At 50.8% G+C, this 18,829-nt stretch overlaps 11 protein-coding genes across 11 annotated transcripts; 8 read left to right on the plus strand and 3 right to left on the minus strand.

The window, feature by feature from the left end:
* Positions 1–4,423: 4,423 nt before the first annotated feature.
* On the plus strand, positions 4,424–5,297 carry BCR37DRAFT_251542 (uncharacterized protein). The gene has a single exon (XM_040866625.1). It carries the CDS (start codon positions 4,812–4,814, stop codon positions 5,148–5,150), a length of 339 nt encoding a protein of 112 aa, XP_040726569.1. The 5' UTR covers positions 4,424–4,811; the 3' UTR covers positions 5,151–5,297.
* A 398-nt stretch (positions 5,298–5,695) lies between these two features.
* Positions 5,696–6,459, plus strand: BCR37DRAFT_251617 (uncharacterized protein). Its single transcript, XM_040866629.1, has one exon. The coding sequence runs from the start codon at positions 5,918–5,920 to the stop codon at positions 6,353–6,355; it is 438 nt and encodes a 145-aa protein (XP_040726570.1). The 5' UTR covers positions 5,696–5,917; the 3' UTR covers positions 6,356–6,459.
* On the minus strand, positions 6,425–7,947 carry BCR37DRAFT_251583 (uncharacterized protein). The gene is made up of 2 exons (XM_040866628.1): positions 7,945–7,947; positions 6,425–7,903 (listed from the first exon to the last, which is right to left on the minus strand). The coding sequence occupies exon 2, from the start codon at positions 7,529–7,531 to the stop codon at positions 6,494–6,496; it is 1,038 nt and encodes a 345-aa protein (XP_040726571.1). The 5' UTR covers positions 7,532–7,903; positions 7,945–7,947; the 3' UTR covers positions 6,425–6,493.
* Positions 7,928–10,141, minus strand: BCR37DRAFT_251546 (uncharacterized protein). The gene has a single exon (XM_040866626.1). It carries the CDS (start codon positions 9,941–9,943, stop codon positions 8,324–8,326), a length of 1,620 nt encoding a protein of 539 aa, XP_040726572.1. The 5' UTR covers positions 9,944–10,141; the 3' UTR covers positions 7,928–8,323.
* Positions 10,142–10,213: 72 nt separating this feature from the next.
* Positions 10,214–10,836, plus strand: BCR37DRAFT_251721 (uncharacterized protein). Its single transcript, XM_040866634.1, has one exon. The coding sequence runs from the start codon at positions 10,313–10,315 to the stop codon at positions 10,787–10,789; it is 477 nt and encodes a 158-aa protein (XP_040726573.1). The 5' UTR covers positions 10,214–10,312; the 3' UTR covers positions 10,790–10,836.
* BCR37DRAFT_251672 (uncharacterized protein) lies at positions 10,803–12,491 on the minus strand. Its single transcript, XM_040866632.1, has one exon. The coding sequence runs from the start codon at positions 12,326–12,328 to the stop codon at positions 10,817–10,819; it is 1,512 nt and encodes a 503-aa protein (XP_040726574.1). The 5' UTR covers positions 12,329–12,491; the 3' UTR covers positions 10,803–10,816.
* BCR37DRAFT_377572 (regulator of chromosome condensation 1/beta-lactamase-inhibitor protein II) lies at positions 12,466–14,065 on the plus strand. The gene has a single exon (XM_040868853.1). It carries the CDS (start codon positions 12,562–12,564, stop codon positions 14,005–14,007), a length of 1,446 nt encoding a protein of 481 aa, XP_040726575.1. The 5' UTR covers positions 12,466–12,561; the 3' UTR covers positions 14,008–14,065.
* Positions 14,066–14,180: 115 nt separating this feature from the next.
* BCR37DRAFT_344939 (uncharacterized protein) lies at positions 14,181–15,024 on the plus strand (the record flags this gene model as incomplete). Its single annotated transcript, XM_040867593.1, has 2 exons — positions 14,181–14,370; positions 14,414–15,024. 2 exons carry the CDS (start codon positions 14,181–14,183, stop codon positions 15,022–15,024), a joined length of 801 nt encoding a protein of 266 aa, XP_040726576.1.
* Positions 15,025–15,063: 39 nt separating this feature from the next.
* On the plus strand, positions 15,064–16,443 carry BCR37DRAFT_251661 (uncharacterized protein). The gene has a single exon (XM_040866631.1). It carries the CDS (start codon positions 15,239–15,241, stop codon positions 16,055–16,057), a length of 819 nt encoding a protein of 272 aa, XP_040726577.1. The 5' UTR covers positions 15,064–15,238; the 3' UTR covers positions 16,058–16,443.
* BCR37DRAFT_251687 (uncharacterized protein) lies at positions 16,443–18,174 on the plus strand. Its single transcript, XM_040866633.1, has one exon. The coding sequence runs from the start codon at positions 16,829–16,831 to the stop codon at positions 17,876–17,878; it is 1,050 nt and encodes a 349-aa protein (XP_040726578.1). The 5' UTR covers positions 16,443–16,828; the 3' UTR covers positions 17,879–18,174.
* BCR37DRAFT_251644 (ADP-ribosylation factor family-domain-containing protein) lies at positions 18,004–18,794 on the plus strand. Its single transcript, XM_040866630.1, has 2 exons — positions 18,004–18,210; positions 18,287–18,794. Exons 1-2 carry the CDS (start codon positions 18,129–18,131, stop codon positions 18,748–18,750), a joined length of 546 nt encoding a protein of 181 aa, XP_040726579.1. The 5' UTR covers positions 18,004–18,128; the 3' UTR covers positions 18,751–18,794.
* The last annotated feature ends 35 nt before the right edge of the window (positions 18,795–18,829 follow it).

Here is an 18,829-nt window from a genome sequence, read left to right on the forward strand (position 1 = left end):
GCAAGGAGGAAGTCATACACTTTTGGCAGAAGCCAAGGCGGGCAAGGCAAAGGGCAGTCCCATGTGCCACACAAGAGGATAGTCCGACAACGCAGCACAACGCAATACCAGAAGACACTCAGGTTGCGCCTAGGCAAGGGGCAGTGACAAGAAGCCTAGCAGCAAGAGCCGGTGAAACCGCGACCAGAGCGGAAGTCCCCTCGCAAGAGGGCTTCACGCACACGCAAACCAATGAACCACCCACTGAGGCGGTAGTCACCTCGGATGGAAGGTGCATCACCCCAGCACCTTGCATAAGATGGCTAGGAGTGTTCATCGATCAGCGCTTGAAGTTCGATCAGCACATCAAGATCAAGGGAGAAAAAGCGGACAAAGCATGGCTGGCAGTCTCTCGCCTAGTCAAAGCAGAATCGGGCTTGTCGGTGGCAGCAAGCAGGAAGCTGATCGTGACGTGCGTGCTACCAGTCATGGAGTACGGGTGCACGCTTTGGGCCACGAAGCGGCAGCCTAACCGAACCATGGAGAAGACGATCAACAAGGCAATCATCAAAACACTGGGAGCAACCAGAAGCACTCCCAGCAAAGTGCTACACCTTGACTGCAGAATTCCCACCTTAAAGGCACACACAAAGGACGCAGCCAGGAGGGATGCGGCGCGGTGGCACACTCTCCCCAAAAACCACCCGCTCAAGCAGATCGTCACAGGCCCGGCAGGTCAAAAAGGCTTGACCATAAAGAAGGCCGTTCACCAGCTGAAACAGATATGCGAGCCAAAGCATATCGAACGCTTCGACTATGAGGCACACCATTCAAGACTTCCTAGGCTGAACCCCGACTTGATCCAAGTCACGGTAGACAAGTCGATGTCCAAAGACGAACAAGCCAAAGCACACGTCATATGCGCTGCATACAAGCAGCCAGACACGCTGTCTCTATACAGCGACGGTTCATGCACTGACAAGGGATGTGGTGCGGCAGCGGCAGTAGCAGCATACTGCAACAACAGACTCATCTCGCAAAAAGTACAAACGCATCGGAGGGAGCTGATATCGTATGATACCGAACTGATTGGCTTGGAGATGGCAGCAAAGTTGGCCGCAGAACTGGTGGCGCGCAACACGGAGTTGGCCTCAATCTACATCTTTTCAGACAACCAGTCTGCGCTAGACTCCCTACAGAGCACAGCGCCAACAACGGGCCAGAGTCTCAGACTGAGGGCACAGAGGGCACTTGTCCAACTCAGCGCATGTGGGAGACCAACAAGACTAGTGTGGCTGCCGGGCCATTGCTCTATCCCAGGCAACGAGAAGGCAGACCAGCTGGCAAGGGAGGCGGCAGAAAGCAGTCCGACCATGCCAGACATTACGCGCAGTACAGATATCGGCATTTCGCTGTCATATGTCAAGGCCATGCGGAAAAAGAAGATGATGGAGGAATGGGCCAAAGAATTCCACGCATGCAAGAGAGATGGCATTACACCGAAAAGTGTTACAAGGTTTGACAAGTACAGCACCTTCGACGCGAAAAGCTTGAAGCTGCCCAGCTGGACAGCAAGGCCAAGACACGTCGTTGCACGCATAATAGGGTTGCGCAGCTGTGCAGGCTATTACGGCAAGGGCATGTGGACGAGAGCAGAGAGACGCTTACGGGTGTGCGACTGCAGACCCACACGCCCGCTACCAGAGACAAGGGAACACTTGCTGTACTTTTGCCCAAAATGGGCGCAAGCGAGAGCAGCTCACATTGACTCCGACCGAGCAAACAGATCGATCAAAAGACTCCTAAACGACCCAACACACATGGAATCCTTGGCGGACTTCCTACAAGACTGTAAAGCAGCAACTCGCAAGGAGCTTTTCAGACGAGACGCCACTCCAAGTGGCACAGGCGAACAAGCGAGGTGGAACCAGATCAGCTCAGACGCAGCCCACCAATACAGCGACATGGCAAGCGTACACGTCCCAAGCACGCCCATGGGCCCTCCGGACGCACCAGCCATCACCCTTAACCCCTCACCACGCTAGACGAGGTGACCACGTCGAACTGCCCCGAAGTAGGACAGCGAGACAGCGATGTTGCCCGCTATATAAACAAATATTGGCTTAGGCCAGATCGCCAACAATGACGGAGCAGGAAGTGCCGCAACCCATTGCGCGCGAGGACAAGTATTGGAAGAACCATACACGTGAGGCGTGTATCTTTCAAAGACAGAACAAGCGGCGGTGCCGCTGAGTTCCTATATAGGCCATAGAGTCCTGAGAGGAGTAGGTAAAAGTCTTCCACGTGATGCGAACCTCCAGATGGAGCGGCACGCTTTCACAAATGAAACACCACAAATACAAAGGCTAGTATTGCGGCCGGTGGTAATTCAAACTGATTCTAAGTCTGCTGGAGCTAAAACTACTGTCTAATCTATCTATAAATATCTGTTTAGAGGCGCTTATGCATTGGTTTCGAACTGAGGCGCCCAGATCGTGTGAAGGTGACATTTCCAGGCTCTGCACTCAAAGTCTTCCCCTCTACCATGAAACCCGCGGCTTCAGTCAATTTCGACCCTGGATTCTCTTCTTGATTGACCACAGCTGACTTGTAAGCCTGATTGGGCTTCTTTTGAGCTTGCTTCACAGCATGGCTGGCCAGAGAAACAGCCTTCTTTTCCGCTGCGGCGGCTTCCTTAGCAACTTTGGCTGCAGCGCGAGCCTCCCGTTTCTGTTGAGCCTCAGCTTCCTTGTCTGCCTTTTTGATAGCCCTGGCTGTCTTTTCAGCCGCCCTTTGCTCGACTAGCATGTCCCGTTCTTGTGCACGCTTAGCTTCAATGTCTCGTGCATGCTGGACCTCGATAGGGCCAACAAATAAAGCGCCTGTCCGTCCATCGGACCTCAGCTGCTCCCCAATCTTCAGCTGTCTTTTCTTCCTTGGCTGATTTCGCTTGGCAACAGCCTTTAGCTGCGAGTTCTCCAGCTTTACGGCTTCATACGCTGTTTGGACCTCAGAAAGCCGGTGCGCCAGGAATTGGAGGAACTTTTGCGATTTTTGATCAGCATTGGCAGTTGTCTGCACCAAGAACCGGCGCATCTTCGTTGGTCTGGACACAGTACATACTCCAGTTGGTGGTCTTGGACTATCGTGCTGTTGTTGGGCTTGAGCGGGTAATGGAGTCGCTGGCCTTTTGCGCAAAGGACCCAGGGCTATCTCCGGATTGAACGGCCAAATGCCAGTCTTTTCCCAGGCAGACTCGATAGTCTTCTTGACAAAGGTCTTCTGATAGGCCAGCCAAAAGATGGGAAAGAAATCTCGCTTCTTGATCGAGCACTGTCCTCCTGAATCTGTGACCATCTGATTGAGGCCTTGGCTATAGTAACTGGCCAAAGGGCTGAAGCAGCCAACATCCAAAGGTTGCAATCTATGCGTCGAGTGAGGCGGATAGAAGGCAAGGTAGATCTTCAGTTCAGTGCACTTGCTGATGAATTTTGTGTTCAGGTGCGAGCCGTGACCATCAAGAAATAAGAGTCTCCAGGAGCGTCTGGATTTGCGTCGCGACTCCTCGTCGAAAATGTCCACGAGCCAGTGCATGGCGAGCTCATCAGATGTCCACCCGTTGGGCGAGCTTGCAAAATAGCAATTGTGCTCATCTGTCTTGAAATCCTCGATCCAGGCATTTTGAATGTCGCCGGAGTCAGCCTTGTAGATAACAGCAGGCGATAAAGTCGTCCCATCAGCACAGATTGTCGCTAGAATAGTGACCCATTCTCGGTTACCATCCTGCCCAGCTCTGGGAAGCTCATCGAGCTCAGATTTCTGCTTAGCGAACACCCGGCGTGTCTTCTGCGAGACTCCAATCATGAACTCTTTCTCGTCCATATTGTACATGTTCTCCGCCGTGATGTTGTTTCTCTGAATAACAGCAGCCAAACCATTGAAGTAAGACTCATAGCTAGTGAGACTATCAGCCTTGTGACGAGCTAAGTCGATATTCTGAAGATATCGGCTGTCCAAAATATTGTTGTGGCGCTGAACAAAGCGGCTTGCCCAATTTTTTGAAAGCGGTCGGCCAGCCAATCTCGAAGCTAGCGAGGTTATAAAAGCTGGTGGGGGTGGAAGGCAAAGATCACTCAATTGCTTGATCTGATCTATGATCATTTTCTCCTGATGGTTGGAGAGCGCCTGCTTGTTTTCCTCCCTGCGGGCTTTGGAGGTGGATAGGCCATGAAATCGACGGCTGAGGGCTGGTCGACTAATTCCATGCTTTCTAGCTATCCTTGCTAATACAGGAGCGTCAAATGCGCGTGCCTCTGCAATTGCAAGCTCCATCTATTCTAAACCATGGATAAAATGCGTAAGTTGTGAGCCTATAATTGACTTTTTGACGCGTGCCGCAACCAATTAAAGTCCGCATCACGTGGAAGACTTTTATGTAAGACAACGGAACAAAAAAAAAAAAACCTGTAGAGTAAACGAGGTCGACGAAGCACTCGTAATCACTGGCTCCCCTCTACGGGCAAAATCCGAGCTCTTTCATAATTCTGCTGCGAGACGTATTAGGTCTACGGATATACTTCCTTTACCTTCAGATTTGCCATGCGTTCTGTCTTACTATCCACGCTTTCTTCTGAACGTGTTGCTCCTGCGCATCGCTCTTTCTATGCTTTATCTTGTTCTAGTGCACGTTGTCGATGCACATGGCCACTCTTCTTGTCTCGCAGGCCATTCAACGCAACTCATCGCACCAGAGCTGCCTCACTTTGGCGATCCTGAACGATGGTTTGGCAGAGAAGCGCTAGGCTGGCTGACTAGCACCGTACTTGACAAGCATGTGCGCGTTTGGACTCACTCGTGTGATCCATTTGGCCGTGTGGTCGGTAATCAAAAATGCATCAAAGGCCTTTCATCTGGTTGGCATGGCAACAGTGTTTCGACAGGGAGGTACAGAGTATGGCGGCTTGATGGATGCTATGGAACGTGCCGAAGGAGTAGCTAAAACTGCCAAGAAGGGCATGTGGAGTCAAGGCAAGAAACTTGAAACGCCTGCAGCATACAAGAAGCGAACGCGTGGAGAAGACCATGAAGTTGTCACGTCAAAGACACCCAAGATGGCAGCGCAGCAAAAGAACAGCTTACTTGCATGGCTCAAATGGTCGATTGGCAAGTGATGCTACTCCTCCCAATTGACAACACTTTGGGTGAACAAAGGATGGCGTTGAAGGCTGCTTCCTTGCCTCTACCAATGACGGCACGTCTTTGCGTGTTGTGCTGAATCCTGGCAACTCTTCAGGCTTGCTTCGTGTGCTTGGCAAGCGCACAACGTCTGGATTCTTTGAGGCTTGTGTTCCTTGATTTGCACACCAGGTATTAGTGGCAGTGCAGTGGATGTGTACCAATGTGGCTCAACCTGAGTCGTGTTTCTTGCATCTTTTGGCTGATCGTTTCGCACAACTGGCTTTGACTTAAGATATTTGTTGATCGCCGCATCCATGCGCGTCACAGTGTCTGTCCAACCGGTCGACAGTTACATACATTATGCACCACATTTGTCGTGCTGCTGTGACAAGCCTTTTGTGGGCATAGGAACCGACACAACGCGTTGAAGCGTCCGAGAAGAGCGGTGCCAAGATTCCCCTCTGACAGTTTAAGCTGCGTTTTCTGACAGTCATTTGATCTTGCTCTTGTCAGCGACGACTGCGTAAAGCAAGGACTACGGTTGCATCCATGCTGCTTTTCCCCTGGTGAGAGCTCTGCTCATGCTGTGGTGTCGCCCTATCTCGTTGAGATGACTCGATAAATGCTGTCAACAGAGGATTCCTTGATAATATCAATGCATGTGGCATCGACAACACACTTGCTCCAGATCTCATTCGACACCTGCTCATAGAGGACTGCGAAGCATCGAGCGATTGAGTCTCCTCAAGTCAAAGTCTACATGGTTCGAGCGCATCATGCCGTTGCAAGGCTTGCGGTTCGTGTGTCTCCGGGTTCAGGCACATCATGGATACACCTCTGCCACCTAGTTGAACCTTTCGCACTGTGGCCATGCTTCCTGCCAACGGCTGCCTTTATAGTTACGGCTTACAGGGCATTGATATATAAGGCATGTTCTCATGCTCATTGCTGGTCGTGTGACAGACATGCAGACGTCTGGACTGTGTCAGTGCTAGGACTAAGCATAAAGTTTCATACAGTTGGAGGAGTCGTTGCGTCGCAAGTTCTCAAATTTAGATGGGCAACTTGCCCTCTCTCAAGACCACTCACTCAAAAGTTGACACAAGAGGCTCGAACAGATCGCATGAGAATAATTGGAAATGCTATTGATACGGTGTATCGAATACGGTCCATCAGTTCAAAGACTTTGTCTACCTGAATATTGGTTGATCAGAAAGGCACAAGCGCCGACAGCACGACCACTGAATCTGATCCTCTTGCAGTCACTCTGCTGAAGTTCGTAGCAATGACGGTTGTGCGCACCATGATGAATCCCACCTTCGCAGGGTTTGGCAAGTTAGTGGCAATACCCGGGTAGCTTGTAGCTCTTGGGATGATTTGGGCAGTTCTTGACCATAATGTCGTCCTCACAAGGTATGAAGAGCCGTTCGGCAGGTTTTGAGTGCTGCTCGTCAGCTTTGAACGGTCGATGACAGCTGAAACCTGGCTTGGAGCTCAGAGTAAAATTGGCCCAACCATGTTGTTCGCACATCTGACATGTCAAGCAAGGTTTGTGCATCGGGTTCTTCAAAGATGTCAACACGCGACATAATTCTGGTTCGAAAAAACTCGGATCATCCAAGTGGGGGCAGTTCTGGAACCATGCAGGCATTTGTTGTTGCTTGATGTAGTTGCAGACTTGACTTGTGCAGACATCCTTGGGTTCTGTGTGTAATGAATTGAGAGTTTTCATCCAAGGCTGATCAGGATGCAAACACCACTTGTCCAAGTCATTGAAGCATGTCAATGTGAACCAGCCTTTCATCTTCTCGTTGCCTTGACCCACAACCTGCCATCCACACCGCGACATTGGAATCATATTCTTTGGATCCCCAGCCTCGCCATCTTTCGTTTTTGTGCAAAAAATTGCCCCTTTGAGTCCCTCGTAGTATGGCACCTCTGAGGGCCCGGGTGTCTGAAACCATTCATCGCCAAGGTTAACGTCAAGGTCGGCTTTAGAGACGAGATAGCAGACGGCATTCGAGTCCTGCAGCTCGTGACCGGGACCGTAATTGGAAAGACCTCCGAACCAGCCTGGAAGAACTTGAAGTTGAAAGTCACCTGGCAACTGCACCATGGGTAATGAAGGGCTTGTGAAACTGGCGAAACCCTCAGGGGGCGGAGTCACTACTTGTACTTTGGCTTCGATGATTTGTGGCTTGCCGCCGTTGAATCTCATGAAGAAGTAGTTTACGGTCGCATAGTCCTGTGCTATATAGCTATACCAGTAGCCGGGCAGTACGTCAGATGCAGCTGTTGCGTCAGCTGACATAACTGACAGTAGCAAAAGCCACAGCAGCTTCCAGCAGGTAAGAAGCAGGATGCCGGCAGACATGTCGCGTGAAATTGCAGCGGTTGGTGTGTGCAGCTGGGATGAGAATGCGATATTGAGCTGGAGCCCTGCGTCGAGAGAGTTGGAGCTGAGAGTGCTTTTGAAGAGCGGCAAAGGCGAATTTATGCCACGTACGCAGCAAAATTCAAATTTCCTATTGCCCCTGAACTCATGGTGAATAACGACTTCGGAAATTGGCCAAGACTCATGCGAGAGCTCGGGCTGCTTAAAGCAGCTAACTCAGGGAAGGAAGCGACCAACTTCTCTGGCGAATTCTGAGTCTAGACTCTAGACTAACATCCGTGCTCCTGAGAAGCGTGAGGTAGCAATCGGGTGAGTCTTTGCGATTGCAGACTTAGAGACTTGCCGACTTGTCTACGAAGCTCAGCGGTTGAATGTCATAGTTTTGAACAAACCTTAAACCCTGATACTGATCGACTTGGCAACTTCAGTTTGTTGGAAGGGAGTAGAACATCAAAGAGAACATGGCACTGGTTTTGTCGCGTACATCGGCAGACAAGTCCCACGACATGATTCTAGACCGTAAGGAGTGCAATATCTGAATGCTGTCTGCAAACATGCACGGCCTACCATTGCGCTCATGCTTGGCGCAGCTGCAAGATTCGCTCGTGGCCAGGCCCTACCCCTGAATTTATTTTGAGATGACACTACCAGGTGCTCATAGAAGATGGCAAGACGCAGAGAAGATGGTGGGACTTCTACAGCGGCAGTTGAGTATGCCCTTAACAGCTCTCATCACTGGATGTGTTGAACAAAATGCATTGTTGATACAAATTAAGCGTTTGGCGCCTTGTGCCGTCCAGCTAGTTTATCAACAGCCCGTTCTCTGCCTTGCCCCTCGACTGAAAATGAGGAGGTTCGCGAACTTGAAGTGAATGAGCTTGCTTGTCGTAATCGCAGGTTGCCCATGCCGTCATCCTTCTTGCTCCGCTTCTCCTTCAACTCCTTGAGACGATCGTCATCTTGCGCCAATGCATCAATATGCAACCCCTCGAAATTGTGCTCCAAGAACCGCTTTAGGTCGGGAAGTTTGGCTGCATCAGGCATAAACGTGCCGCTAGAGTTGTCAATCACCAAGGTAAAGTCAGAGACTTCATGCTTGTGACTTGAACCTGGCCGTACCTGGCCATTCTTGTTGAGTGCTTCATTGATTCTTTCCTGACGCGCTTCTTCACGCTTCTTTTTGGACGGCAGTTTGAGTGTTTCCGCGAGTGTTTTGCTGTGCTTGCGTTTTGAGAGGCTATTCATGACATCGACTTCACCCATCGACTGGATATTGGCTGTTCCTTGACGTATGTGTAGAACGAGTGATTCATCCTTAACGATTGTCTGTGGCATGACTGCAGACCCATCTTCGTCTTCCTGGCTCGATGACTGGTGATAGGCATGTTCCTGCGCGTTGGCGGCACTCTCTTCTTTTTGTAAAAAGAAGAATTCACCAGAATACACCACCTCTGTAGCGGCATTCGAGTGCATTGCATGCTTTGAGAGATGGTTGATGGCGAAACGCGGTCCAGTCTGTGTGAAATGCATCACGCCGTCGCCTGTGATGGCATAGGTGAATATGCCAACACCAGACCCAGCATTCGTCATTTCAAGGAATCGCGCAGCTGCATCTTTTGGATCGACACTACCGACAATCGTACGTGCATCAAATCCATAGATGGCGGCATGTTGAGATTGAAGTGCTCGACGGATAAGTTTACCGCGAACACCGGAACTGTACATCATGACAATTTCTTTACGCTTCTGTGTGTACTGGAAGCGCATGTCGGGTATGTCGCGAAGGTGAAGACGGTAGGCGAGAAAACAAGCGACTCTGGTTGTTTCATCCTTGGTACCTGCAAGACGCCCTAGTAGTGGAGAGAAGTGGATAGAATACCGGATTGGACCGACCAAGGCAGGTTTTGGCCGAGCTTCCTCGTCCTGTTTGACAGTCAACTTGATTTTGACAAGAGCAGATTTTGCCTTGAGATCTTGAAACAGACCAAAGGACCAGAGATAGGTCAGGATGTAGACTTTGGCGGATGCTTTGCGTTTCCGGACTTTGAGAACAATTTCTTGTGGTCCCTTATCGCACATCTCTGCCAGACCCTTCATTGCAAACGAAGCAACACCCAGTCTGTCATTGTTCATCTTGCGAGGATCCTCATCGAATACTCTGAGTTTGAGTTCACTGTCCTCTGCAATACCACCGACATGCCACGTATCTTGATCTTGCCAAGACGGGTTCCGCGTCGCACGGCAGGTACTTGTACGGTATTGTAGTTCATTGGCTGTCTTGTGGCCGAGGATGGCAATGATGTAAGGATCAGAATTGGCGCCCCAGATGTCGCCTATCGGTAGATTCTCGCCAGATACGAATTGTATCTGGCACTCGTAGGTAGGCGACATGTCAGCTTGTAGCGCTAGTGCTGGTCAACAGGCGTAAGGGGTCCAGCAGATGGAGACTGCAGAGTGTTCCTGCTGAGCTCAGGAGCAGTGATGCAGCTTGTTTCAGGAAGTACAAACAAGAGTCTATCTAGCAAACAGAGCAGCAGTCAAGCAGAGCCAGTAGAGCAAGTAGAGGCAGTACACTGAGTACAAGTAGTATGAGGACCAGCTCGAGTCTTTGATGGCTGGACAAGAAACGCCAAGACAAAGTGCACGTGACCCAGACAGCAACAGCTACAAATCTATAAGACTATAACTATTGACTATATCCAGGCCAACAAGCCATCCAGCGCCAGTCTCTTCAAGCGCCGCCATCAAACTACAACAAAAATGTCCTGTGGTGATTTCATCCTTCTGGTCATCAGTTTGATATTCCCTCCACTTCCTGTCGCCATCAAGCGCGGCCTCTGCTCCGTTGATCTCCTCATCAACCTACTCCTCTCCCTCCTCGGCTTCCTCCCGGGCCTCATCCATGCATTCTACATTGTGCTCAAGTATCCAGAACACCTGAATGGCGCGTCTGTCAGTGATCTAGAGCAGCAGCGACAAAGCGGCGCACATGTGCGTCATGTCTATCAGCCCGTCGTGTCAGGATCTGCACATACGCATCAAGGACAGCCACAGCAGGTGCATGGAAACATGCAAGGTGTCTATGGTACGCCTGGTGCACAACCAGCAAAGAAGCAGCAGCAGCAGCAACAGCCTGCGAATTATGGCGCAGTGCAAGGATCGAGTAGTACGCAAGCGCCACCTGCTTACACGCCAGGCACGGATAACGCACACTCTGCTGGTGATCGCAAGACATAATCGTTTTATAAACCTCGTTTCAATCATTTATTCATAAGAGAGCTTGCCCATTTCCCGTGCCAGGGAAGCTTCATGCGTATCGCGCTGTGTTGTGTCATCTGCTGTGTTGCGTAGCAGACCATGTACGCGTGGCCGCGTGCGTTCTTCGCGCCAGGCGAGGTCAAGCAACGTCGTCCATTTCGCAGCCATCAAACTACCACAACGATCTCCGAGCCGATCCAGACACGTCACCACCCATTTCCTTCCTACATGACTCTGCAAATGTCGACCAGCAATGAATAAGCAGCTAGAGAGGTAATCGAGTGTTGCAATATTGGTTGTGCTGCCTGCTGTCACGAGTGGCGCTGCGAGTTGGCAAAGCGTCATGGCTTGTTCGTGGATTTTGGCAAGTTGACCAGGCACGATACTCCGCTGTAGTCGTAAGATGAGTGTTTCTGCATAGAGGCAGTGAAGTAAGATGGCAGCATCACCCCCTGTTGCACACGTAAAGCCGTATACAAAACAATCTGTTGGAGTGTCAGTTGAGAAGGTCATGAGGGACAGTGGAAATTGCTGCCGCCAGGTCGCCAGCTGCGCATCAATCAGATCCAGCTGGTCGTCTGTAGCATGCGCCGTTAATCCTGCCAACATGACTTGGATCTTCATGAGCTGTGCAAGTAACATGCTCATCTTGCCATCGAGGCCGAGGAGATGTTGTGTATCGAGGAGGTTTGGATGCCAGAGCAAATCTTCCACATCCAACACACTAGGCGTCTCTCGCAACCATGCCGCCATGCGATCATGTCTGGCCACTGTCCAGAAGAAGAAGCGACCAACCGGATGGGATGAGTCCCAGCCTGCTTCACGCAACCATAGTTTTGCACTCAGAATCCGAGCCGTCCATTCTTCAACATTACCAGTGAGGTAATCAAAGACGAGCAAGCAGCATGTTGTTGCTAAACACATTTCAGTGTCTTCATTCTCTAGTACCGTACGATGCAACAGACGGCGTTCAGCATCTGCACGAAGCTTATACACCGCTTGTAATGTTTGCTGATCGAGTGCTTCAGGTGAGATGGGCGATAAGGCTGTACTGCGAAGATATTGAATACCAGAGACTGCCAAGATCGCTAGATGCAGTGCCGGAAAACTCACTGATTGTCGAAGTACAGTTTGTGACCAATACGTGACGTCGTCTTGCATGAGTACTGGGCTGCACAATAAGGACGAGACACAAGACTGCCAATGTGCCAGATACCGATGGCGTGTTTCGATTGAGATGCCAGAAATCTTGAGCAATGCAAGAAATGAGCGCATGAGAGAGCTCACCCCTGTTGTATCCACCAGCATGTTTTGAACACGTAGCAGGATAGGATGGTCAATGAGGTCAATTTCCATTTGCTCGCCTGGTGGTACATCAGAGAGCAGCGTTGCAATGAGCGCATGGGAGTTTTGTATTGTATGGCGGCGTCTGTGCCGTGCGTGCGCTGGCTTCTTGATGGAGAGGGCCGATAGAGATGCGGCGACATGATCTACAGAGTCTTTTGTCGGCTTGCCCATCTTGCGCCGAGTCAATCGGCAAGCAGAGACATGGACTTGGAGCACGAGCAGCTGAGTGAGTTGGCCAATGCCTAGCTAGAGTGTATGAGCAATATATCAGCAGTAGCAGCAGGTAGTAGAGCACTAGTAGTAGTCCGTTTAAGTCGCTACGTAGCGTCAACTCTCTCGCACGCTTTCAACTTCAACGCAAACAACTCGCGACCACCTCGACAACCTGCTCCAACAACCTAAGCATGGCTCCTGCACGCGCTACAAAGCGTAAAGCACCAAGCCCTGTACTCAGTCCCTCAGCAGCGAGAAAAGCAGACCGAGCAGCCCTCCTCGCAGCCTCTGCAAAAGGCCATCGAAAGCGAGACTCTGTCGCTTCTTCTCGTTCTTTCGCCTCTGCCCCGGCCCTCAATGCGCCGCCAGCTGCTATTGAGAGTAAAGCATTGCTGGATGTGTATGTCTTTGGAACAGGCAGTATGTGTGAATTAGGACTCGGTCCTGATGCGAAAAACAAGACTGTCAAGCGGCCACGATTGAATCCATTTCTAGCACAGGAAGAGGTGATTGATATTGCTGTGGGTGGTATGCATGCCGCTGCACTTCTTAAAAATGGCAAGATTATGACGTGGGGTGTGAATGATCAAGGTGCCCTGGGTCGCGATACGAGTTGGGATGGCGGTCTCGTGGATGCAGACATGGCGGATGATAGTGACAGTGAAGCGGATCAACTCAACCCCAAGGAATCGACACCCACAGTTGTTGAACATGCACAGACATTTGTGAAGCTTGCAGCGAGTGATTCGTTGACGGTCGCTATTGATGCGGATGGCCATTTATGGGCTTGGGGTACATTCAGGTGTTCTGATGGCATCTTGGGATTTGATGCGCATGCCAAAGTGGCTGCACGACCACAACGACTCGTGCTGCGAGAGACCTTTACAGATCTTGCTTGTGGCACCGATCACGTTCTCGCACTCAGTACCTCTGGCAAAGTGTTTGCTTGGGGCAACGGCCAGCAATTCCAGCTGGGTCGACGCGTTGTTGAGCGTACACGACTCAACGGTCTTGTGCCGCGTGAGTTTGGGCTCAAGAACATTGTGGCCATTGGTTGTGGCTCGTACCACTCGTTTGCAAAGGACAAGGACGGACGTGTGTTTGCGTGGGGTCTCAATCAATTTGGACAATGCGGTATCACCATGCAGGAACTTGGTGAAGATGGCGCTGTGATTGCTGTGCCAACGCTGATTGATGGCCTAGCAGGCATGGATATCAAGCAAATCACAGGCGGCGAGCATCATTCAGCTGCCATCACAACAGACGGTGCATTATTGGTTTGGGGACGCCTTGATGCGTGTCAATTGGGACTCAAGCGTGATGCACTCCCAAGCACAGCTGTGAGCGATGCCTCTGGCAAACCACGCTATATTCCTACCCCGACACCGCTTGTGTTTGATGGGACTACAAAAGCGGCTCACATTGCATGTGGCACGCACCACAATATCCTGGTGGATGAGCAGGGTCATGCCTGGTCCTGGGGATTCGGCGAGTCATACCAGGTCGGACAGGGCCCGCCGGGAGAGGATGTCGAGGTGCCGACTCGGATTGTGAATACGGCGACAGAGGGGAAACAGATGTGTCTGGCTGGTGCAGGTGGCCAGTTTTCGCTGCTGTGTGCACTTCGGCAGCCGTAGTGCTCGGCCTGCCATGCTATATTCCTGTATTCCATAGGATGCCTTCTCTTCTTGGCTGTATGAGCCTGTATCTTTGCTGTATGTGACTGTTGTTTCTCCTCCCTGCGTCATCGAATCTCCAAGCCAGAGACCAAGCAAGACCTGAACCTATCCCAAGGATAAGACTACACATCATGTACAAGGTCACAGCAGAAGACATCTCACTCGACGTGACCAAGGAGCAGGTCAAGCAGTTCTTTGCCTTCTGCGGCCGCATCGAGGATATTGAAATCACAAAGGGCGCCAACCACCAAACTGCCATTGTCACGTTCGAGCGTGCCAGTGCCGCCAAGACTGCACTGCTCCTCCAGCATGCCCAGCTCGGTATGTTTCTTTCTTCTGTATGAGGATGCATGCTAATAACAAGGCCTGAACCAGATCAAAGTCTCAACAGATGACCACAACCTGGACGACAGGGACTTGGCCGCACACGAGGAAGGCAGTGATGTTCCCCAGGAGCACAAGCCCCGTACAGCCATCCTTGCTGAAGTTCTCTCGCACGGCTATGTCCTCGGTGACACGGCCATTCAAAAGTCCATCGACTTTGATAAACAAAATGGCATTTCAGCAACCTTCAAGACGTACCTGTCGTCACTCCAGGAGAAGGCCTCGCAGCTTGACTCGCAATTCAAGGTCACTGATAAGGCAAAGCAGGTCGATGACAAGTTTGGCATCACCGACAAGACGAAATCGCAAGCAACGGGCATTCAAGCGACGTTGCAGCGATACTTTGATTCACTCACACAACACCCTGTTGCTGCAAAAGTACTCTCTTTCTACTCTGAGGGTGTGTCGTCTGCACAGGATATCCACAATGAAGCCAGGCGATTGGCAAATTTGAGGCAAGGCAATGAGGAAGGCAGTGGTGTCGCTGCCAAAGCTGGTGAGGTGATTCACGAGTCTAGAGAGAAGGCCGCTGATGCAGCTGCTGCCCATGTCCCTGAGGAGAAGGTGCCTAAACTCGGCTCGACTGCCTAGGCCTCTATCCTGCCTTAGATCTGTCCTGTAGCTTTCGTAGAATTTGAAATCCAAAAAAGACGACGCAACAGACGCGACCGACAAATACACACATGGGCGGCTACTTCTCGTCCTTCTTCAAGGGCCTTCTAGGGACGAAAGAGATTAGGGATTTGATGCACGTACGATTGTCGGTAGTGTCGATCCAAAAGATGCAGCTGCGCGATTCCTTGAAATGACGAATGCTGGGTCTGGTGTTGGGATCTTCACCTATGCCATTACAGGCGACGGCGTGATGCATTTCACACAGACTGGACCGCGTTTCGCCATCAACCATCTATCAAAGCATGCAATGCACTCAAATGCAGCTACAGAGGTGGTGTATTCTGTTGAATTCTTCTTCTTACAAAAAGAAGAGAGTGCCGCCAACGCGCAAGAACATGCCTACCACCAGTCATCGAGCCAGGAAGACGAAGATGGGTCTGCAGTCATGCCACAGACAATCGTCAAGGATGAATCACTTGTTCTACACATTCGTCAAGGAACAGCCAATATCCAGTCGATGGGTGAGAACGATGTCATGAACAGCCTCTCAAAACGCAAGCACAGCAAAACACTCGCGGAAACACTCAAACTGCCGTCCAAAAAGAAGCGTGAAGAAGCGCGTCAGGAAAGAATCAATGAAGCACTCAACAAGAATGGCCAGGTACGGCCAGGTTCAAGTCACAAGCATGAAGTCTCTGACTTTACCTTGGTGATTGACAACTCTAGCGGCACGTTCATGCCTGATGCAGCCAAACTTCCCGACCTAAAGCGGTTCCTGGAGCACAATTTCGAGGGGTTGCATATTGATGCATTGGCGCAAGATGACGATCGCCTCAAGGAGCTGAAGGAGAAGCGGAGCAAGAAGGATGACGGCATGGGCAATCTGCGATTACGACAAGCAAGCTCATTCACTTCAAGTTCGCGAAGCTCCTCATTTTCAGTCGGGGGGCAAGGCAGAGAACGGGCTGTTGATAAACTAGCTGGACGGCACACGGAGTCAAACGCTTAATTTGTATCAACAATGCATGTTGTTCAACACATCCAGTGATGAGAGCTGTTGAGGGCATACTCATCTGCAGCTGTAGAAGTCCCACCATCTCTGCATCTTCTACGACCACCTGGTAGTGTCATCTCAAAATAAATTCAGGGGTAGGGCCTGGCCACGAGCGATTCTTGCAGCTGCGCCAAACATGAGCGCAATGGTAAGCCGCGAATGTTTGCAGATAGCATACAGATATCGCACTCCTTACGGTCTAGAACCATGTCGTGGCTCGTGGCACTCGTCTGCCAATGTACGCGGCAAAACTAATGCCATGCTCTTTTGGGAACTTCCACTCCTTTCCACAAACTTAAGCAGCCAATTCGATCAGTACCAGAGTTCAAGGTGTGTTCAAAACTATCACTTTCAATCGCTGAGCTTCGTAGACAAGTCGGCAAGTCTCCGAGTCTGCAAGCGCAAACACTCACCCGATTGCTACCTCACGCTTCTCAGGAGCACGGATGTTAGTCTCGACTCAGGTTTCGCCAAAGAAGCTGGTCGTTTCCATCCCTGGTTTAGCTGCTTTGAGCAGCCCGAGCTCTCGCGTGAGTCTTGGCTAATTTCCGAAGTCGTTATTCACCATGAGTTCAGGGGCAATACGAAATTTGAGTACGTGGCATAAATTCGCCTTTGCCGCTCTTCAACAGCACTCTCAGCTCCAACTCTCTCAACGCAGGGCTCCAGCTCAATACCACATTTTCATCCCTGCTGCTCACACCAACCGCTGCAATTTTACGCGACATGTCTGCCGGCATCCTGCTTCTCGCCTGCTGGAAGCTGCTGTGGCTTTTGCTGTTGTCGGTTGTGTCAGCTGACGCACTGCCTGACTTCTGGTCTAGCTATGAACCACAGAACTATGCGACCGTAAACTACTTCTTCATGAGATTCAACGGCAGCAAGCCACAAATCATCGAAGCCAAAACACAAGAAGTGACTGCACCCCCTGAGCCTTTCACTGATCTCACAAACCCTTCATTACCCATGGTGCTGTTGCCAGGTGACTCTCAACTTCAAATTGTTCCAGGCTGGTTCGGGGGTTCCCACGATTACGGTTTCGGTCACGAGCTGCAGGACTCGAATGCCGTCTGCTATCTCGTCTCTCAAGCCGACCTTGACGTCAACCCTGGCGAGAAATGGTTTCAGACACGCGGGCCCCCAGGGGTGTCATACTACGAAAAACTCAAAGGGGCAATCTTTTGCACAAAAACGAAAGATGGCGAGGATGGGGACCCAAAGAATATGATTCCCATGTCGCGGTGTGGATGGCAGGTTGTAGGTCAAAGCAACGAAGCTTACAAAGGCTGGTTCACATTGACATGCTTCAATGACTTGGACAAGTGGTGTTTGCATCCTGATCAGCCCTGGATGATCACCCTCAGTTCAACACACACGAAACCCGAAGATTACTGCACAGGTCAAGTTTGCGACTACATCAGGCAACAACAACTAGCTGCTTCTGGGTGGTTCTCGCAATGCCGTCCTTTGGATGATCTATTCAATAATGGACCAGAGTTATTGTGTCGCGAGTTGGCATTTCTGAAGGATCCGATGCGATATCCGATTCGGGAGCAGCACCCTTGCTTGACATGTCAGATGTGCCAAAAGCATGATTGGGCCAATGTTCCTCTGATCTTCGAGCCAGGTTTCAGCTGTGATGGGCTCTCAAACGCTGGCAAGCAGCGCTCAAAACCTGCCGAGCTGCCTCACATACCTTGTAAGGATGACATTATGGTCAAGAACTGCCCAAATCATCCCAAGAATTACAAGCTACCCGGGTATTGCTACTACTGATTTGCCAGGTACTGCGGAGGTGGGACTTATCATGGTGCGAACAACCGTCATTGCTACGAACTTCGGCAGAGTGACTGCAAGAGAATCAGATTCAGTATACGTGCTGTCGGCGCTTGTGCCTTCCCAGCCACCCAATATTCAAATAGACAAAGTCTATAAACTCTCTCCTGCCTTAGACCTGTTTTGTAGCTCTCGTAGAATTTGAAATCCAAAAAAGACGACGCAACAGACGCGACCGGCAAATACACACATGGGCGGCTACTTCTCGTCCTTCTTCAAGGGCCTTCTAGGGACGAAAGAGATTAGAATACTCATTCTAGGGCTAGATGGAGGTACGTCTTCTTCAGCAACGAAGCGCATCGCTGTGCTTGTCGGTTCTGCCTTACATCCCATGCTAATACACTGCAGCCGGCAAGACAACCATTCTCTACAAGCTCTCTATAGGTGAAGTTGTCGATACGGTCCCCACGATTGGCTTCAACGTCGAAACCGTCACCTACAAGAATCTCAAATTCAATGTATGGGATCTCGGTGGCCAATCGAGTATTCGGCCTTACTGGCGGTGCTACTACGCTGATACACAAGCCGTCATCTATGTGATTGATGCAGCGGATACAGATCGCATCTCCATTGCAGGTGAAGAACTGGCAGCCATGTTGGGAGAAGAAGAACTGGCAGAGGCAAACTTGTTGGTGTTTGCGAATAAGCAGGATCAGCAAGGCGCGTTGACGCCTGCTGAAGTCACGACGCGGTTGGGATTACATTTGCTCAAGGATCGGAATTGGCGGATTGAAGGGTGTAGTGCCATTGAAGGGACAGGACTGGCAGAGGGTCTTGATTGGTTGGTAACGGTGATGAAGGAGGGAGGCTGAAGGGCTTCTTCTATGGCCCCAAATTATCTGCATCCCTCTTCTAGCATTGTATGCGTGTATCATCTGTTGAAGTACCTGG

The sequence above is a fragment of the Protomyces lactucae-debilis genome (assembly GCF_002105105.1).
Source record: "Protomyces lactucae-debilis strain 12-1054 chromosome Unknown BCR37scaffold_5, whole genome shotgun sequence".
In the NCBI taxonomy this organism is placed as follows: Eukaryota; Fungi; Ascomycota; class Taphrinomycetes; order Taphrinales; family Protomycetaceae; genus Protomyces; species Protomyces lactucae-debilis.